The sequence below is a fragment of the Talpa occidentalis genome, unplaced genomic scaffold, assembly GCF_014898055.3.
Source record: "Talpa occidentalis isolate TD23 unplaced genomic scaffold, MPIMG_talOcc4v2.1 talOcc4.3, whole genome shotgun sequence".
NCBI classification, from domain to species: Eukaryota; Metazoa; Chordata; class Mammalia; order Eulipotyphla; family Talpidae; genus Talpa; species Talpa occidentalis.
Window position 1 is genome coordinate 105,725,632 of NW_023603184.1, and position 19,055 is coordinate 105,744,686.

The 19,055-nt window shown below is 49.4% G+C and overlaps 1 protein-coding gene and 1 long non-coding RNA gene across 7 annotated transcripts in view; one reads left to right on the top strand and one right to left on the bottom strand.

Moving 5' to 3' along the window:
* Positions 1 to 5,080, top strand: part of HOXD3 (homeobox D3) — a 19,411-nt gene extending 14,331 nt beyond the window's left edge. For 2 of the 5 annotated variants that reach the window (XM_037523588.1, XM_037523589.2), the window contains exons 3-4: positions 403 to 1,705; positions 3,503 to 5,080. In XM_037523588.1, coding sequence (XP_037379485.1) covers positions 1,165 to 1,705; positions 3,503 to 4,260 — 1,299 coding nt within the window. In that variant the 5' untranslated portion in view covers positions 403 to 1,164 and the 3' untranslated portion in view covers positions 4,261 to 5,080. The remainder of the gene's footprint in view (positions 1 to 402; positions 1,706 to 3,502) is intronic. The other 3 variants (XM_037523586.2, XM_037523587.2, XM_054699874.1) reach the window with 3 other exon arrangements.
* Positions 5,081 to 7,560: 2,480 nt separating this feature from the next.
* Positions 7,561 to 18,925, bottom strand: LOC119255960 (uncharacterized). Of its 2 annotated transcripts, none has more exons than XR_005127588.1 (4): positions 18,904 to 18,925; positions 9,230 to 9,406; positions 8,613 to 8,765; positions 7,561 to 8,039 (listed from the first exon to the last, which is right to left on the bottom strand). It is a non-coding gene; the product is annotated as an uncharacterized LOC119255960 (long non-coding RNA). The 2 variants fall into 2 exon arrangements; XR_005127586.1 differs by having other exon boundaries at positions 8,552 to 8,765.
* Between the last annotated feature and the right edge of the window lie 130 nt (positions 18,926 to 19,055).

Genomic DNA, 19,055 nt, shown 5'->3' on the forward strand with positions numbered 1-19,055 from the left:
TTATGAGGAGGGAAACCCCCATCAGGAGTCAGGCACTACAAAAGGGGTTGATTTTTTTTCTTAGTATTTTTCTTCCTCTAATTCTGGGTCCATTCATCATGCCATGAGAGGTTCTCTAATTGGTTGTGGTTTGGGTGGGAGGTTGGGGGCGGGAATGGATGATCCAGAGCAGCGGTCAATAATATGTACTTATATAATAAATGCAGGATAAAGTGATAAAGTTATAACGTAAAGCATTCTCCATTCACTCATGTTCCCTGCATTTCCACTGGTATCCATTTTAAAGTAGTGGGAGACAAAGTTTATTAAAGAGTCTGGAAAAATGTAGATGAGAAGTAACATTTTCTAGCCTTGAAATATGTCTGGGAGTTTTAAGCCCTCTTCTTGGTTTTCATCTCCTAGTAGAGTCCACAGTGCTGACCCACAGAGCTAACTGGGCTGATTCTCACCCTGTCACAGGAAGTGAACTATCGGGGTCTCCATGAAAGATGCTGTGATTTTGAAATCAGGTGGGGAAGTAATTATTTTTATTTTAGTGCTCTGGCCACTCTGAATGTATTATAGGGCTTTCTTTTGTTCATCAAAATTCTGGGATGACCCAATGATTGACCGTTTGATTTAGTCACACATTCATTCACTTGTTCAACAGGCATTTATTACACTTGCTACTTTCAGGGCACTGGGTTGGATGTTAGGCACGTATGGAAGAAAAAGACACAGTTCCTGCTTGTAAGGACCTCAAAATCTAGAGATAATCAGCCATTAAGATAAATGAGATCCTAAGTGTTTTTTTCATGAAGTTTTAAAGACCAAATTGACAGTCTTGGAGAAAGAAAATTTTATCCTAGTCGGGGAGGTGTGGTATAGGTCCCTTCCCTTGGATGGAGTTGAGCTAAAGAGAAGAAATGGTCTTATGTCTTTGAAAAATTCCCTATGACTTTTTTAAGGGTTGCAATAAGTTCATAAAACCCCAGATCCCTCCAGTTTGAAGTGAGTGTGAAGCAGAGTCTTGGCTAGTCCTATCTTGACTGGTAGTGCCTCTGACAGTCCCTCTGGGGCCTCTCACTTTTCTTCTCCTCAGGTCACCTGGAGCTGGGGGCTGCCTCAGCTTTCTCAGGATTCCCGAGACATTGAATGTGGTGTTGAAGGAGACTGTGGTGGTCAATGTTATTTGAGCAGGGTCAGCAGGCCCCAGAGCTTCCTGAGTTCACGATGCAGAAGGCTGCTTACTATGAAAACCCAGGACTCTTTGGAGGCTATGGCTATAGCAAAGCCACTGACACTTATGGCTACAGTAACCCCCATCAGCCTTACCCACCCCCTGCTGCTGCCAACTCTCTGGACACTGATTACCCGGGTTCTGCCTGCTCCATCCAGAGCTCTGCACCTCTTCGAGCCCCAACCCACAAAGGGGCTGAACTCAATGGAAGCTGCATGCGACCTGGCACTGGGAACAGCCAGGGTGGAGGTGGTGGCAGCCAGCCTCCAGGGCTGAACTCAGAGCAGCAGCCACCCCAACCCCCTCCTCCACCACCGACCCTACCCCCCTCCTCACCTACCAACCCTGGAGGTGGAGTGCAAGTCAAGAAGGCCAAGGGTGGGCCCAATGCTTCTGGCTCTTCAGCTACCATCAGTAAGCAGATCTTCCCATGGATGAAAGAGTCCCGACAGAACTCCAAGCAGAAGAACAGCTGTGCCACTGCAGGTAGCTCTGTGAGGGGCTCACCCTGGGCCAAGTCTCCTCCAAACTAGTCTCCTCCCAAGTAACTAGTTCATCCAGGAAACAAGCGATTTGGGTCTAGAAGTGCAGTCTTGGAGGCCATATATCTAAGCTCCTATATCCTTTCTTTTTATTATCTCCAATTGGGGTTATAGCCTTCCAGTGACAAGGTGCTCACTTTCACTCAGGGCTGCTGGTGCGATTGCTGGACAAGTCTCATAGTTATTAGTAGACGGCTCTTCCTTACATTAATGAGGAGTGTTAGGTCAGTATATAGCTCTTCCTTATACTGAGCTATGTATTTCCTGGGCTGCTGGTCATAACTCAGCACCTTCTTTCACATAGCAGCTCTTCAAAACTTGAAGCTAGGTGATTACATAACCCATAACACATGAATCCCACACCCTTGAGTGCAGAAACATTAAAGTTTGTGGCGAGGTATGTTAAGAACCAAGTTAAGTGCTGCCTGCATTATCTAATTTTCTGAAGCTCTCTTTGAGGTAGGTATATGATAACATCCCCATTTTACAGATAAGGAAACTGTTAGAGATGATAAGTGACTTGCCCAAGATCACAAAACACAGCGTGGTAAACTTGAATCCATCCAGGGCCTGCAAGGCATAACCATGGGACTCTACTGGTCCACTCCAGCCCAAATCTATCCATTCAAGCAAATGCATATAGGGAGGAGCATGTCCCAGGGCAAGAGGATGTGCTCTGGAACCCTCCAGGGTTTCTCTCCCTGGAGGAGACCCTAGTGTTGAGAAGATCTTCTATAGGTCCATTCAGGGTATGTGGAAGAATACCACATGGACAGGAGTAGGAGCAATGAGGCCTGCTGCTTCTCTCTGTTCAGGCTGCTTGGGTCTTAAAAAAATTTGTTGTCTTTTAGTTCTTTGATGGGGTTTATCTTTAGGTCAATGAACTTATTCCAGGTCCAGGGATAGTTTGAGGCCTGGGATGTAGCTAACTTATTGTGAGGTCTCTGGCTTGCCCACTGCTCTTTGGGGCTGCTGCTCCCAGGGGGAAAGCTCTCCCAGCCTGTAAGCTTCTCTTGCCCCTCCTTCTTCTGCTGCAGGCCCAGGCCCGCCCTCCCAGGAGAAATCCATTTGTCTTTTCAGGGAGGGAGTGGACAAGCTGCTGAGAGATGGCAGTGGTGGTGGAAGCCAGTGTGGGGACTGCTGCTCCCAGCACAGCAGTGCTCAAAATGCCCCCAGTCTGGCTTTGGGTCCCCTAACAATTTGGGGGCAGTATTTTTATGGGTTACTGTCTACTTGTATTTGGGTGCCGAATCCTTGGGTACAGCTGGGCTGGAGTGAGGTGCCAAGATGTGGACCCTCACTGTACACTTCCTGGGGTACTTTGCTCTGGAGCCAGCCCCCAAGCAAGGCAGACTGGGGGCTGCCTCCACCCCAGCATCAGAGGCTGGGAGGAGTGCTCACGCAATCTGGAGGGAGGCCTAACCAGCTGCTGCTAGTCTCTCAGTAAACTCCTCCATGGCCTTTGGGAAGGGATGATGGACTAGGCTGGAGGGGAGAGGGAGGGCAGAGTGAGTCGGACCTCAGAAGGCAGATGAGGGTTTCAGGTGCCACTGATAGGTAGGCCTGGGACCAGTGATTTCCGGGTCGGTCGGAATCTCACCTCCCCAGTGCCCCTCCCCCAGCCCAGTCTGGATTAAGGTGCGGGGGAGGCGTGGAGGAAGAGGAGGGAAGCACCCCTCTCCGGCCTGGCGTGTCCCCACTTCCGCCTCTCAGCGTTCCCTCTCTCTCCCTCTCTACCCAGGAGAGAGCTGCGAGGACAAGAGCCCGCCAGGCCCGGCGTCCAAGCGGGTGCGCACGGCGTATACGAGTGCGCAGCTGGTGGAGCTGGAGAAGGAATTCCACTTTAACCGCTACTTGTGTCGGCCGCGCCGGGTGGAGATGGCCAACTTGCTGAACCTCACCGAGCGCCAGATCAAGATCTGGTTCCAGAACCGGCGCATGAAGTACAAGAAGGACCAGAAGGCCAAAGGCATACTGCACTCGCCGGCCGGCCAGTCCCCCGAGCGCAGCCCGCCGCTCGGAGGCGCCGCGGGCCACGTGGCCTACTCGGGCCAGCTGCAGCCCGTTCCCGGCCTGGCCTACGACGCGCCTTCGCCGCCCGCCTTCGCCAAATCTCAGCCCAACATGTACGGCCTGGCCGCCTACACGGCGCCGCTCAGCAGCTGCCTGCCGCAGCAGAAGCGCTACGCGGCGCCCGAGTTTGAGCCCCACCCCATGGCGAGCAACGGCGGCGGCTTTGCCAGCGCCAATCTGCAGGGCAGCCCGGTGTACGTGGGGGGCAACTTCGTCGACTCCATGGCCCCGGCGTCCGGGCCTGTTTTCAACCTGGGCCACCTCTCGCACCCATCTTCGGCCAGCGTGGACTACAGTTGCGCGGCACAGATTCCCGGCAATCACCACCACGGACCCTGCGACCCTCATCCCACCTACACAGATCTCTCGGCCCACCACTCCTCTCAGGGACGCCTGCCCGAGGCCCCCAAACTGACGCATCTGTAGCAGCCGCCGTCGGCCCGAACTCGCGGCGAAATTACCTCTTTTGCTTTGGTGGCGGGGTGGCGGGCGGGCAGCTCAGTGACACCTCCCACCCCCTCTGGCCCCGTCGCTGCCTCCCGGGCCTCGGGCCAAGAGCGGCCGAGGCGCAGGCGACTGGGCCTCCCCTCCAGGCGCGCGCTCCTTTGGGGGACTCGCCATAAATCAGCCGCAAAGATCCGACTCTGTAAACCTGACAGTGCCATATACTGCGGACCGAGGGACTCTAATCTGGTAATGGTGTCCCAAAGGTAAGTCTGAGATCCACCGGCTGCGCGCCCTGCAGAGGGACGACAGTCCGGAGAGCCGCGGGCCTGGTCCCGGTCTAGCTTAGTTGTGGAGACCTTAATTTATATGCTCCTTCCAGTCCCGTAAGGATTGCATCGGACTCAACGATCTGTATTTATTATTTGAAGCGAGTCATTTCGTTTCCCTGATTATTTATCCTCGTCTTAATGTATTTATGTGTATATTTGTAGACTTCTCCAGCCGAGCTTAGGAACGCGCTCCCCAGGCCGCGGGGGCCACATTTCACCTCTTTAGTCCCCTTGGTCTGAACTAGTTGAGAGAGTAGTTTGAACAGTTGTAACCGTGGCTGGTGTTTGTAGTTGATGTAAAGGATTAAGACCCAAATTGTCCTTCATGGGTAGAGTCAGGCGGCCCCGTGGTGTGGCACGACACCGTTACTCATTTCTCAACAGCCGCAGCCCTTGCCACTCGACAGTTTATTGATTTCAAATTGTCTGGTACTATTTGAACAAATATTTAGAATAAAAAAATTTCTCAGCCGGAAGTGTATCTGTGTTAATCACACTTGCGAGTTAGATGCTGTTGCCTTTATCGCACAATCCCCTGGAAGGTCCCCAGATAAGCTCTTTAAAATATATATATTTAATTTCTTTGGAATGGAGTACACAAGGAGTTTGGTTCTGGGGATACCTGATTTACATTCCAGCTATTGACATTGTTTGCAGGGGGTGGGATCTGAGGGGGGCAAACCTAGAAATGTTCTAGGCGGGCTGATTTGAATAGGGCTTTCGGCTGCCCCTGCTTTCCTGTTTCTACTGCCCTCTTTCTAGACACAAATCGACTTTTTAAAGATTGTATTTACATGGGGAGGCCAGAGCTCACTCTTCTGCATTAAGTAATAAAATATAAGCTTTGAAAGAAAACTGACAATCAAAGAAAAACAAGTGGAGCTATGAAAAAGCCAAGGTGCAGAAAAAGAAATGAATGGTCATTCAGAGAAAGCACCTAACCTAAGCTTTCCCTCCCCACCCCACCCCCAGGAAATGCTTACCACAACTTTCCCTTTTATGGTGGTCAGTGGTTAATTTCTAAAGAAAACAAACATTCCCCATGATGTGAAGTAATAAAAGTTTCATTAGTGGAACATAACAAATATAAACACACCTTGTTTACTCCTGTTTCTTTGTGCAAAATGGGCAAAAAACGTCTTCAAGGATTTATAACCATTTTGTAAATATAGCGTGGCTTTAGTCAGGGGTGGACAACTTACACCCACTTCTCGGGGAGGAGGTACTTGGAAATGCCTTCAGATAAGCTTCAATTCTTTTGTATTTCAGCAAAGTCGCCCACGCATCTCTATTTGATTTGACAAATAATGCAACTCCTACTACATCCCTGGTGACACGAGGTGAAATTTCTATTGTGTGGACATAATTTAACTTCTAATCTTCTGGTGAAACAACAATCGTTTCTATTTGGATGTTTGTGTTTCGCTAAATAATGGCTCAAAATATTTAGTTTCCTTGTTCCCTTGTGCTGTTTTTAAAATGGCATGTTAGACTGGGGGTGGGAAGGGAATGTCCTTTTGCTAAATTTCACTTTATTCAAGCAGGTTTAAAGTATACATGTTGTAGAAGTGTATCAACAGAATAAATGACTTCCACGGAAGACATATTTTACCCACTTTCAAAGCTTAAAAATTGTTTTCTATGAAATTTGCATCCATTGGCAGAATTTCTAATTGTCTTGTAAGAAATTATTTTTTAAGCTACTAGAGAAATCAAAGAAGCCCTTGCTGCCTTGCAGGGATTACAACCTTTCTTAACTGGCTTAATATTAAATAGATGAATTGTCAGGCTGTTTAGATTCAGCCCGGTTTTCCCTCATCTACTCTTCCTACCATAAATAATAATAAAAATACATAATGCATCATGGCTCCAGGCGTTTTCCAGCGCGGTGTGTTACCGCAGGAGTATCTGCTGAGTCTGCGGGTGTCTGCAAGGCCCCAAGTGTCATCTGCGGCTTAGGGTTTCATGGATTAGACTTTAAACGGTGTCTAGCCCGGCTGACATCAGCTTCCTCTCGCTCTCAGGCTCCACAGAAGTGCGGGCTTGGGGGCTTCCCATCCTGGCAGCCGCAGCCGCCCAGAGGCACCCTTCTCTAGTGGAACGGGGCAGTTCGCTTGGGACAAAACTGGCTTTCTCTCACCTCTGGAGAAATTCTCCCCGAGGCCTCAGATGGGCTCGGATGGGCCCCCGCCATTGGCTCCAACGTCCAGTGATGGGCACACTCGGTCGCCGCCGGCGCGGGTGGGGGTGGCGCGTCTGCAGAGCGCGCGTTCCCGAGCGGCCGGCGGCCAGGGCGAGAGTGGGGGCCGCGGCACAGCCATTTAAAACTTCATAAATTATAAACCAGCCGCCTTGGCCTTCACCATAAATCCCCCCTTTGAGCCTGCAATTAGTGTTAGGAAGCACCGGAGTCTAAACACAACCAAACGCCCTCTGAAGCGCCCGACCGCCCGAGGATGCAAATCTTTATTTCCCAGTGCCACCCCCTCCGCACCCCGAGGTTTGCACACGCTGTCGCTTCCTCCCCCGCCACCGCCGGCGGTAGACACTCGGCTGGGTTCCCGCTCGGCGAGGGGAGGTCACAATAGCTGCTCTATCAGCGGAGGCGCCTCCTCCCTCCCGGGTCTCAGACGCACAACGAGGGGGAGTGGGGGAGGGGAGTCCGGGCCGGCAATGGCGTCCTGGGTCCAGGCCTCGCCTCCTGGGGAGGGTCTGCAGCGGGAAGGGACGAGTTGCCGGGGAAGGAAACCCTCATGCTCCCTAGCCCGGGGCTTCGTCCCGGGACGGCGCGCCCGGGGCAAAGGGGGAGCGCACACAGCCCTCCAGGCCGCGGGACCCCCGCCCCTGGGTGCTGGGTTGAGGGCGCCGAACAGCCGGGCTTTCCGGGAGCGGCTGCGCCTTTGTGTGCGCAGCTTCGCCACCCGCTCGGCGGCGGGGGCGGCCACACAAAGGCAGGGCTGGGAGGCCGCCGGGAGGGAAGGAAGTGCCCGTCGCGCTCCCGGCGTTTGTCTCTGGGAGGTGCACCTCCTTTGCCCAAGGGGAAGAAATGGCTCTTTGATTCTGGCCTAAGCTAGCGCTTCGCCCTCCCACTCCCGCTATGAGGGAGTGGAGAACAGTAAAGAAAAGCGTCTGGGTGAAAAAGCCCAGGCCTTTGCATGGGTGAGGGTGACATTCGTTTGGGAGCCCCCGAGGGTTCTGTCTGGGCAAGCAAATGTAAATTAAAGGAGGGTAGAAGTCAGGCAGCCAAATGGGAGACGGGCGCTGGGCAAGATTTAGGCAGAGGGAGAAGCCTGTCCAGGAGACCTGGACAAACTCAGGATCCAGACGGAAGCGGAGTGCGAAGGCCGGCCCAACAGAGCTAGCTGAGGCAGGGGGAGGGGCCTGCGGTCCGCGATTGCAGGGGAAAGGCCTGGAGAGTAGTCCTGGCCCCTGGAAAGAGAGTAAGAAGGCGCGATTAAGTACATATTCTGCCTCCTGGCTTTCAGACCTCAGACTCATCCAGGGACCTGACAGAGAAAAATCCACCCCTGATGGAATCATTAAGTTAACCATCCATTTGTACCATTTCTTTGTACAGGCTTTCAAATGAGAGAGAGGGAGACAATACGGAGCAAGAGCTTTCCTCTCCGTGCAGCCCAAGCCTAGACCCTATCAGAGACAACTCAGCCAAATTGGTTTCCCAGGCCCCAGAGGTTGCTAACCTTGCGGAACAGGATTTTTCTAATTTCTATCTGTAAGGAGTACTAAAAGATAGTGATTACCTATACTAGCTACTCTCCCTTTTCCCTCCCCCAGTCTGCACCAGCTGACTGACCCTTGAGTGAAGTGCATCTTCTCAGCCAGCAGGCTTGGGAGGCTAGGCTCTCCATCTGTTGAGGTTTTTCATTAGGGAGGGGAAAGAGGATGTGTGTGGGTGTATGCTTGAATAACAAAGAAGTTACCATTCAACATTCTAATAAAGTTTCTCTGCTTGACCTAGGGGATCCAGAAGCTTCTTTATACCTTCAGTACTTCAGGGATAGTCAAAGGTGTTCTGACTTTATCCTCAGAACTGAAACATCTTTGTAAAGTCAAGAATTGGTTAATCCCAGTTACAGATCTAGAAAGGTCTTCATCTGGGATTTCTTAGCATTGCTTTCATCCTTCTGTCAGAAACTGTAAGAAAAGAATAGAATGAGCAGACGTTTATGAATATTAAATAAAAATAGAGAAGCAGAAAGCCCAGTTTCCACAGGCCTATAGCCTCATCACTGCAGGGTACTACAACTTCCCAGAAAGGGTATAGCTAGGGCCTGAGTGAACAGGCTATACCTAAACACTGTGGGCCTGGGGAGCTGACATCTAGTCAACAGCCACACCCTCACCATCTCTGAGGACTGGCCTACTTAGATCTCCCTAGAAGAGATTGGGCAGCTGAATTCCTCTGCACTTCCTACATTGTTGGTGCTGCTGGTGGAAAGCATCATCACAGAGGATGAATTCTTTGTTCTCATTGCTTCCTTGTCTTCTACTCCACCCACAAATATCCTTACCTTTGGGGTCCAAGGTTGATGCTAAACAGATTCCTATACTCCATTTAATGCCCATGCCTAAATACTTCCAGCAGGTTGCATACCCACCTTGGCAAATTGGCAGTGTACAAACACAATCCACCAAAGACCCATTCTCACTCTCCAGCGAGGTCCATCCTTAAGCACAGTGAAGAAAAGATTTCCACATATGAAGGGACAAGGTAGATGGATGTCTAGTCATTTGCAGCAGAAGCAGCAGCAGGTGAAGGAGGGTTCCCAGGAGATCTGCAAGGTGGGAGATACTACTTAAGTTCTCTTAGCCTAGAGTCTGTGGCAAAATATGTTGACTGCTTCCTTTCTGGATTGTTGTTTTGGAAGCATAATATCTGGAGAACCATGAACACGGAGGTTTAACACTGGAAGAATCAGAGGAGATCGTAGGTTAAATCATTATTCGACCAGAGCCCTGGTATTGATGAAGTGGTTTTTACTGGGGAAGCAGACCTAAGACTAGGCCTGGAGGACCTGTTGGGTCAGGGCCTTTTCTGCTGGAACAGAGAAGAGCGTCCCTGATTTATAAGGATTGTGGGAAAAGGCCTTGTGATATAGCTCTATTGTTCAAAGCGCTGCCCTCAAATGTCACATCCCTCCGCTCCTATTCTGCAAGGGCTGAGCCGAAAACTGGGTCGGATAAGCTGAGCTCTAGGCGGTGGAGGAGCTGGCACCAAGCTCCGTCACCCGGGTCTGCCGCCCCTGGGGGCTGCCACGACGCCATCCCCGCCGCAGGCTGAGAACACACAAAGGAAGCGCGCAGCCTTCCTCGGAGCTGAGTACACCGGGGAGGGGGGTGACGTGGACCCCGAGTCTGAACACTCCCTCCCCGGCGGGGAACAATACCTCCCCGCTCCCCCCACCCCCCCAGGTGGCGGTCGCGCCGCACAAAGGCCACCCGGGCCCGCGCCACCGGGAGACGCGCGCCGCCTCGGCGCTCGCTGGCCCGTGGCAGGACGCGGTGTGCAGCGCGCGAGCGGCCGCGCCGGGGTGGGCGGGTGCTCCGCATCCACCTGGAGCCCCTTCAGAAGACAAACGGTGAGTTAATCGCCCCACCGGCTGGCGACCGCGTCCCCTCTCGCCCGAGAAGGGGGCTGGGGCGAGGGTGGCTCCGCGCGTCGAGGGTGGGGGGCGGGAGAGATTAGTCCTATTAAGAGTTCATCAATCACCCGGTGTGCACTTTTCGCTCGACAGCGGTTCCTCCTCCTCCAGAGCAAGTCTGGGCCAGCTGGGATCCGACCAGAAACCGCAAGCGGAGGAGACGCGAGCACGCAGGGTGAGCGCTAACAGAGGGCGCGACCCGCCGCCCCGCGCCCGCCCGCTGGGAGCCGCGCAGCCTGGCCCGGGCTCAGCCGCGCGAGGCCCCAGGAAAGCGTCTCCTACCCACCCCGGGGCCGGCAGCGCGATCCGACTGCCCGGCCCTCGACCGTCTGGGTGCCCAGGCCCTCGAAACACAACGCCCCTCACCCTCCTGACCCCCAGTGATTCTGCATTTCCCTTATCCCCAAACCCACACCCCGCGCCTTCTGCCTTCTCAAGTGACACCCTTATACTCTGCTCTACTCCAGAAAGATCCATCTCTGAAGGCAGGACCAGAAAAATCCCAATGGGCCAGAGGTTCTGGCAGACACTTTTTTTTAGAGTCATAAATAGATGTCTTTTTTTTATTTAAGAGCTTTAAATTCAGGGAAGAGTCGGAACTACTTTCATTCTCTTCTTTACCTGCAAGAGCATTTTGTGGGGGAGGAAGCAGAGTAAGACTGCTGTTGAATTTAGAATTAAACTTGAATGTTATTTAAAATAACAATAAAAATATACTCAAAACACCAATCACAATGATATGCCTCTTCTCTCTTGACTGTTATAAGGGAAGGACCCTAGAGTATTTTTATATCAGCTTCTAGAGGATTCAACTTAGGAACCTCATACAGGGGATAAACAAAGTTGTGGGGTGGGGTGGTCAGAGCTGTTTATGGCAGGAGGGTTTGTGTGACTGAGAAGGGTACCCCCTGTCCAGGGGTACACTTTTTATTCTATTTGTAAATTCTAAATTTCTGGGTTTCCTTTCTATTTACTGTTCTTTGACGTCAGCTGAGAAATTTCTGAAGGTAGTTAAATGTGTTTCTAGCACGCAGGAAAGCAACCCCCTCCCCCCCCAACAGAAAGTCCTAGGTTTCTTCTCCCTCCCCTGTGCCCTCTTCTCCCTTATCATCCTCTTGGGTGGAAATCAGTTTGTTCTGGAGAACTGTTCTGTCATTTTGCTGAGATAGATATAAGCTGAAGAAGCATTAAGCTTTTTTTCCCTAAGATTTATTTATGCATGTATACAAGAACCAGGGTACAGGCCAGAGGTGCGGGAGGGTGAGAGGATTCACCAGAGACAGAGTGGGGAACAGAACAGGCAGATTGACTGAAATACACTGCTGAAGGGAGAAGTGGGTGAGACAGGAGAGGTCTGCTGTGCCATGTGGGTATCTCCTGGCCGGGATCTAACTCGTGCTGCAGTGGCTGTGGCTAGCTTCACAGTGCTGTGTCTTAACTCCTTGCACCACCAGGGAGGCCCAAGAAGCATTAAGCTTTGCAGTGTCTGAACTCACTAAACAATTAAAATACTGGTTCCAATACCTACTGAACAGCTCCTAAGTGTTTAGTGGGGGGGGGGGGTCCTGGGGTACAAAAGTGAGTCACAAATGGCTTGTGTCCTTCAATCCAATGGGGACAGAAAAAGAATTCTAAAACAGTGTGGGAGACACTGTAACAACAGTGTGACCACAACGTTCCTGTAGTAATGAGAATGAGGCTTCTCAGAGGAGGTGAATTTGGGTCTCTGAAGTAGAGGAGGTTTTTTTTTTTTTTAGGTTCAGGAAGGAGGGATATACCAGGTGGAGAGCAGCAGATGTAAAAGCAGGGAGGCAAGAAAGCAAGGTTTGAACTCAGAACAAGGAGAATAGCCTGGAATGGGGCCTCTGGCTGAATAGTTGGGCAAAGGAGTCTGGACTTAATCTGTAGGCAACGGGGAGCCACTTTTAGCTGGGAAGTGAGGTTTTCTATTTGGAAAGCTGATGCTTTGGGGAACAGTGTCTGATTGGATAAAGAAGGGAGAGAAGGCAAGAACAACATAAAAGGCCGCTACAATAATTCAGAACAGAGGGGAAATCATGTAATAAAGATGAAAAGGAAAGGTATTTGGGAAGTAAAATTCACAGGACTTGGTGATCAACTGGATGAATAGAAGGGGAGTTGTGGGTATTAATCCCTAAGTTTCTATTTTGAAGGCCTGAGTGGATAGTAGGTCATTCACCAAAATGACTAGAGGAGGAGGAACAGAAGACTTTGCAGGTGAATATAATGAGCTCAGTTTTAGGTTTACATTGTTTTTCTGCTTTGCTACTGATAAATTGTGTGACCCTAAGCAATTCACTTAATCTTTCTGGCCTTCAGTTTTATCATCAATGAAACAGTCAATAAAGACATCTACCTCTAGGTTAGAGCCGCACGCACGGCTGTGTGTGTGTGTGTGTGGTGTGTGTGTTAGGCATTACCTTCACTAGGTCCCAGTGATTTGATTGTCCTATAGAAAACTAAAAGCTAGGGAAAACATCATCTTATCCACACCATACAGATCAATTCTTAGATTATGGGTGGCCAATGAGAAAGAAGTCTCAGGGGAATTAAAAAAACAACACCCTATTGCTTCCCTGACATTGAATCCAAATGCTTGGGACTAGTCAGGTCAGATTGCTAATCAGAGCCCCTCTGCTTCCTGAGGGTACTCTCCAGGGGACACATGCAGAAATGTGGTCTTGGTATCAGACCAATAAAGAGGAGATCTTTTAGCAGATGTCAGAAAGCTTCTGTGCTTTTTTATATCATGTGTCTGTCAAGGAATCCTCAAAGCCACCTGATTCTCGCTGAACCTCCTTAACCTTCTGTGTGGCACCTGACAGTGCAGGCAAGAGTGCTGAACATCTGACCTTGGCCATTTACACTGGGTGAGGCTACAGCAAGTTGTTTAGCCAGTGCTAGTATTCTGTGCTAGTATTACCATTTATAAAACAGAATTATTGAAAGGATCAAATAAGATAAGGAAGATGGCATTTTTGGAGTTGTTACAAGGCCAAGTAAAAGGCATTATTTCCCACTTATCAGATTGTCAAAATCAAAAACTTTAATTTCCTAATGTCTTGGAAACACGGATCCTCATTTGTTGCTGGTAGAAGTGTGAACTGATCCCCTTCTATATTCCCCTTGGTGATATAGAATAACACCAAGGTACACACTTTCAACTAATTTCATGTTTAGTAGGTGAAGACTAGAACATGTATTTGTAATAGCGAAAGATTGAAAACAAACTTAATGCCCATTAATATGGGGTTGGCTAAATAAATTCTTGTAGATATATACAACAGAACAGCAAGACGTTGTAAAAATAAACCATAAGCTTCATATGCATTTATATGAAGTGACCTTTATGATACAGTATGGGAAAACATGGTGCAAAAGAGTATCTTATATGCTGGTTGTTTGTGTACAAATATGTGTGGATATATATGTAAATAAATAAATAATGGTATATATAACAATATAAGTATACGGTATCTCTGGAAAGATATAGAAGAATCTGTAAAAATGGTTACCTATGTGAAGAGGAGCAGGTGGCTGGGTTAAAGACTTTCACTGTATACTCTTGTACTCTTTGAACCATGTAAATTTAAACATACTACCTTTGTAAACAACAAAGGAGCAAAAAAAAAAAAAAAAAAAGATCAGTACAAGTGTAACTGACCTGGGTGTATCTTGCTGCATACACAAATGTCCTTATTTGTACTTGCTGTATCCAATTACATTAATCTAGGGATGCCTTTTGTTTTGTCCCTTCAGGGCCCTGATGCTGATCAAGCTCAGCAGGAAATGAGAGGATCTTTTATCCTTGCTTGGTCAAGGTGGTGGTGGTGGTGGTGGTGGTGGGTGTGATTGGGGGACAAATCTCTGCCTTCTCTGGCAGGAGTAGCTGAAGGTAGGATCTCAGAAGTCTGGAACACAAGTTTAGGGGAAAAAAATCCCAAAGAGAGGACACCAGGCCTTCCGGTCAGCCACACTGGCTCTGCAGTCTCCCAGAAATGAGGGCTATCTCCTTGAACATTGCTGGACGGGCACTGACGCCACCACAGTGCACAGGAGGGCTACCCCACTCCTCCCTCTCTGCAGACTGTGGGCAGGCAGGACACATACACATTCAGAAGGCTCAGGCTGGCTCCTTCATTTTTTGCAAGATGGCTTTGCCTTTTCTGAGTAAATTGAGTCTGTCTCTAAATGTGGGGTTTGATGTCGTTTATCCATAAAGGACTTTCTAACATTGACATCTTTGCTGTGAAAGGTTAGCCTTTAGCCAGAGGAAGAGTTACGGCTTACATTAAGAGACATTTCATTTTACTCTCTCAGGATCCCTGGGGCTCAAAAGCTCATTCCAGACAACTTGGGAGAAATGGAAGGAAATGAGAGCTGGCTCCTCCTTTCCATGCCTACTCTTCTCTTTTCCTATTGTCTCAGAAACTTTCCAAATTTTCTTGAAGAGACTGAAAGACAAATCCCTTCCCACCTCATTGGCATCCTCAAAGTCAAGTTAGGGAAGTAGTGCGGAGCAGAAGTTAGCTGGGTCCTGCAAAGCACTACTTTGTCTGCAAAACTTGGGAAACTTCTAACTACCTCTTAACAGCTATTTTCTGAAACTTTGCCCAATTAGACTTAGCTATCTGCCCTTACCACTCAACAGGCTCCTGGACACTTTTTTGAGATACTCCTGCTCCACAGCCCCTCTCATGGAATCACTTTTCTCCCCACGCTGTTTCCCCTCCAGTTGATAAAACAGAAATTCTCAAAGTGTGGCTCTAAGGAACGTTGTTTTAGAGTGACTCAAGAGACTTGTTAAAAATAAAGCCAGAGTTCTGAGCCAGGGTTCTGGGGCTGAGCTGAGGAATTTGTGCTTTTAAGTAAGCTTCTGTGGTGATCCACATGAAGTGGTTTTGGGAGCCAATAATCTAAGCAACCTTTAGCCAATATTAGCCATGAGGAACATACACCACTCTTGCCACTCTTATTTCTGTCCAACTAACATTCATAGAATGCCTACTGTGTGCCAGGCATGGGTGTGGCCCATGAACCTTTCATTCACAAAGCTCTTGGTAAGGCACAAATCTCTAAACTGCTTTCCTCAGGGAGGGTCCTGTTATACTTCCATACTGGTCTAGAATTCCTGTCCTTAGGACCTCTTTCTTTTTTAAAGATTTATTTATTTACGCATACAAGAACTGGGGTACAGGCCAGAGGAGCAGGGGGGTGAGAGGATTTACCAGAGACAGAGGGTAACAGAACAGGCAGATTGACTAAAATATACTGCTGAGGGCAGCAGTGGGCGAGTCAGGAGGGGTCTGCTGCACCATGTGGGTATCTCCCTGGCCAGGGATCAAACTTGTGCTGCAGTGGCAGTGGAGAGCTTCATAGATTGTGTCTCAAGCCCTTGTGCCACCAAGGAGGCCCTTTAGGACCTCTTTCATTCCATCCTAGAATGACTGAAGGATGGATGCTGAAGAGCACTGCAAATTTTGCTTGGTAGATCTGCCCCCTCCTTTTTACCCAGCTCAGTAAGAACCTTTTTATGATTTGGGGATAAAGCCAACAATTTGCACGTGCTCAAACATCTTCAACGGGTAACACAGTGGGGTCATGAAGATGGGTTGCAAGAGGTCTTAGGGACAACTGTAAACACACACCACCAGACTGCCACCCTTCATCACTTCTGTCTGCAGAAAGGCAGCTTGTTGTTCAAAAGGAAGAGAAAGGTAGTCATGGCATGTGGGGGTGGGGTAGACAGGGGATGGCTGCCGTTGTGAGCAAGATGGGAGAGATTTCAAAGCATTCCTACATCAAACACAACCTGGCAATCAGGTCCCTCTGCTGTTACAGCCTGCTGAGAACTCATAGCACTGGGACCCAGCTGGGCAAGTGACCCTTGGGAATCCATGGTTGTTGAACAAGCAATAAAATTAGTAAGACATTTCTCCCATACCCTGGACATTTCAAAGACAAACTTTAAGGTTACTATAAATATCTGATCTTCACATATTTCTACGCACAGGTCTCCCAGTAATATCTCCCAATCTCAGAAAATCACAGATTCAGATTCTTCTGGAGTAGATTTATAGTATAGTTAAGAACTGTGCCAGAAATTAATCCCTTGTCCCTTTGGTCTGAGAATATAATTTTTTCCAGTCTAACCCTTTTTTCCTCTCCTAACAAAATGTTCTTACACAGCAGGTCCTTGGCAAATGCTAGCTGAATATCAGTCTGAGAGGATAGAAGTCTTGATTTCCAACCTGTGTTCAGAACCAGGCCGGGAATTGGGGGAGGGGGGTGTCAAAGGAGCCCAGAGGGGAAGATCAGAATGGAGTTCTCTGTCTGCAATTATCAGAGAACTGCGCTTGGGTCTGAACAAATATCACACATGCCACCCACTCTCACCCATAGAAGACCACAAGACAATTTTTAAAAGTATTTCTCTTTTATACTTTCTTCTCTCAGCAAAAGTCCAACTTCAAATTTTTTGCTTCAGGGAAACTGTGTGGACAGCTCATGGGTACATCAAAGTCAATGTCTGATTATGACAGAAAGGAGGAACTTTGCCCTAAATGCTTAACAGCAAAAACCTGGTCTTTGTTGTCATGAAGGTTGCCAGGGCACCTAGGCCACCTGTTTTTCCAGAAATCTTTGAGAACCTTAACTTGACAGGTTTTGGTCAGACTTGCCAGATGATCAGGTTGGATTTTCTGTTCTACATCCTGGGCTGCAGCCAGGTGGACTTCTTCAGACAGGTTTACAAAGTCACCTTCCTTCTCAGCCCTCTGGGGTTTCTGGGCCTGAGAGCTGTGATTAGAGTACATTTTGAAAGAGGGCCTTAGAGTTTTGAGATAGGAGTGTGAGAAATGTGACAACAAGCTGGTAAAAATTAGCTGGTAAAAATTAAAGTCAAACCAGGAGTGGACAAAGAGGACACTGTGAACTCAGCAGCATCTGACTTGCCGACACTTTTGCTTTAGCAGCACAAAGGGGACACAGTGGAGAAATTCATCTACAGCTGAAGCTTGAGCTAGGTCTGAAGAGTTTTAGCATTCCTTGACAGAGTACTAGAGAAAACTCTTAATTTTTCTCCTTTTAAAAACTACTTAGGACCTGTCATCTGATTGGCTATAGGACAAGCAACATCAAATTTAAAGGGGGTATTTCCAGCACAGAAGTCTGTTTCTCAGTCAAATCCAAGAACACCAGCAGCGCAGGAATCCCAGACCCCTGTAGCTTTGTGCTCATTCCTAGGTATCTACTCCCCTCCCCACACTGCATCAACTCTCCCCATCTTGGCTTGAATTCAACCTCACCAGCAGACTATCCTTTTGGTGTTGCTTTGTTTATCCACAAGTTCACATCCCTGTAAGGAACCAGCTCCCTAGACTGTGATGGCTCCTATTTTCCAGACTTCCTCAGAGTGGAATTTTAGGCAAGAGCTCAATCGCTCTTTCCTGACAAGTGGATCAGTAAAACAATAATAAAACCTCAGGTCACCATAACTCACAGACTGTAATAGATCATCTCAAGGGCACTTGAATAATGGAGTAGCCTCTTCATTCACAGTTTTAGGAAACCACCCTCTTTCATTACTACTGTGTGTAAATAACATTTATATATTTAATTTGTTGCTTTCCTACCTCCCCAAAGAGGAAAACATTGAAAGAAATGTTCAAGGAAGTTCGAAAGTTTGTCAATGTAAAGCCTGTCTTTGTAACCCTTCTACTCTTCATTTCCTGTGCCAGTTGCACTTTTATTTCCCGTCTCTGTACACTCAGTAAACAAAACCATATTATCAAGGGAAAGAAGTGAGCCCATTAACATTGTGAGCCCTCAGATTTCACTCGCAAGAGACGACGCAGCACTTATCTGATGGAACAGAAGCTTTAATTGCTTCGAGGTATAAGCCCGTCCAAACCTCTGAGATCTGACCGGTCCCCGGGAAGCCTCTGCGCCCTCCAGCCAAGCTCCGAGGAGAAAGTGCGCGCAGCACGGCCGGGTGCGCCAGCCTCCCGGGAAGGAGCCCGACGCGCCCTCCTCAAGGGCAGATTCTTTATTTTGACAACCTAGTTGGGAGACAAACCCGCTAAACGTCTCCACAAGACAGAAACTTTATCTTCGGTCCAAATCAAAACCCAGCACTCACACATTCCCTGTTATCTTGCCTCCACACATGGAGAGGGGGGAAGCAGGGGAAGGAAACGCTGCGAACTGACGCGAACATATAGTCAAGGGTGAAGACTGGGCAGCCCCAGGTACACACCACCTGCGCGCACAATTCAGCCCCACGAATCAGAAGTGGGGGATTTAGGGTGGGTACAGGGAAAACCAAAAGTCTGCCCCAGGTTAGGAGAGGGATAACAACCACGCCAAGAAACCCGAAAGCAAGCCAGACCGGGGGTGGGGGTGGAGGGCACAACTTTACTTTCTCTGGACGAGGGCTGCAGAGTCCCCACCCGCCGAGCTCCCTTGAACCTCCTCCCCACCGCGGCACCCACAATTCGCCCCCGAGGGAATGCCACCCCCTATTCGCAGGCGCAGGCTCTCGGCCCCGGCCCCTCTCGCCTTTAACGCAGCGGCCAGCCCCGCCTGTCTCTCCCCACCTTGCCCAATACCTGCGCGCAGAGCCGGCGTCCCGCGCTCTCGCCCCGCCCCGCCCCGCCCCGGGCCGCCCCCGGCCGCGCCGCGGTCCCCGGGGCTGGGGGCGCCGGGCGGCGGCCTCCCGCAGGTTTGGGAAAGTTGGCGGCGGGGCTGACGCCGGGAGCGG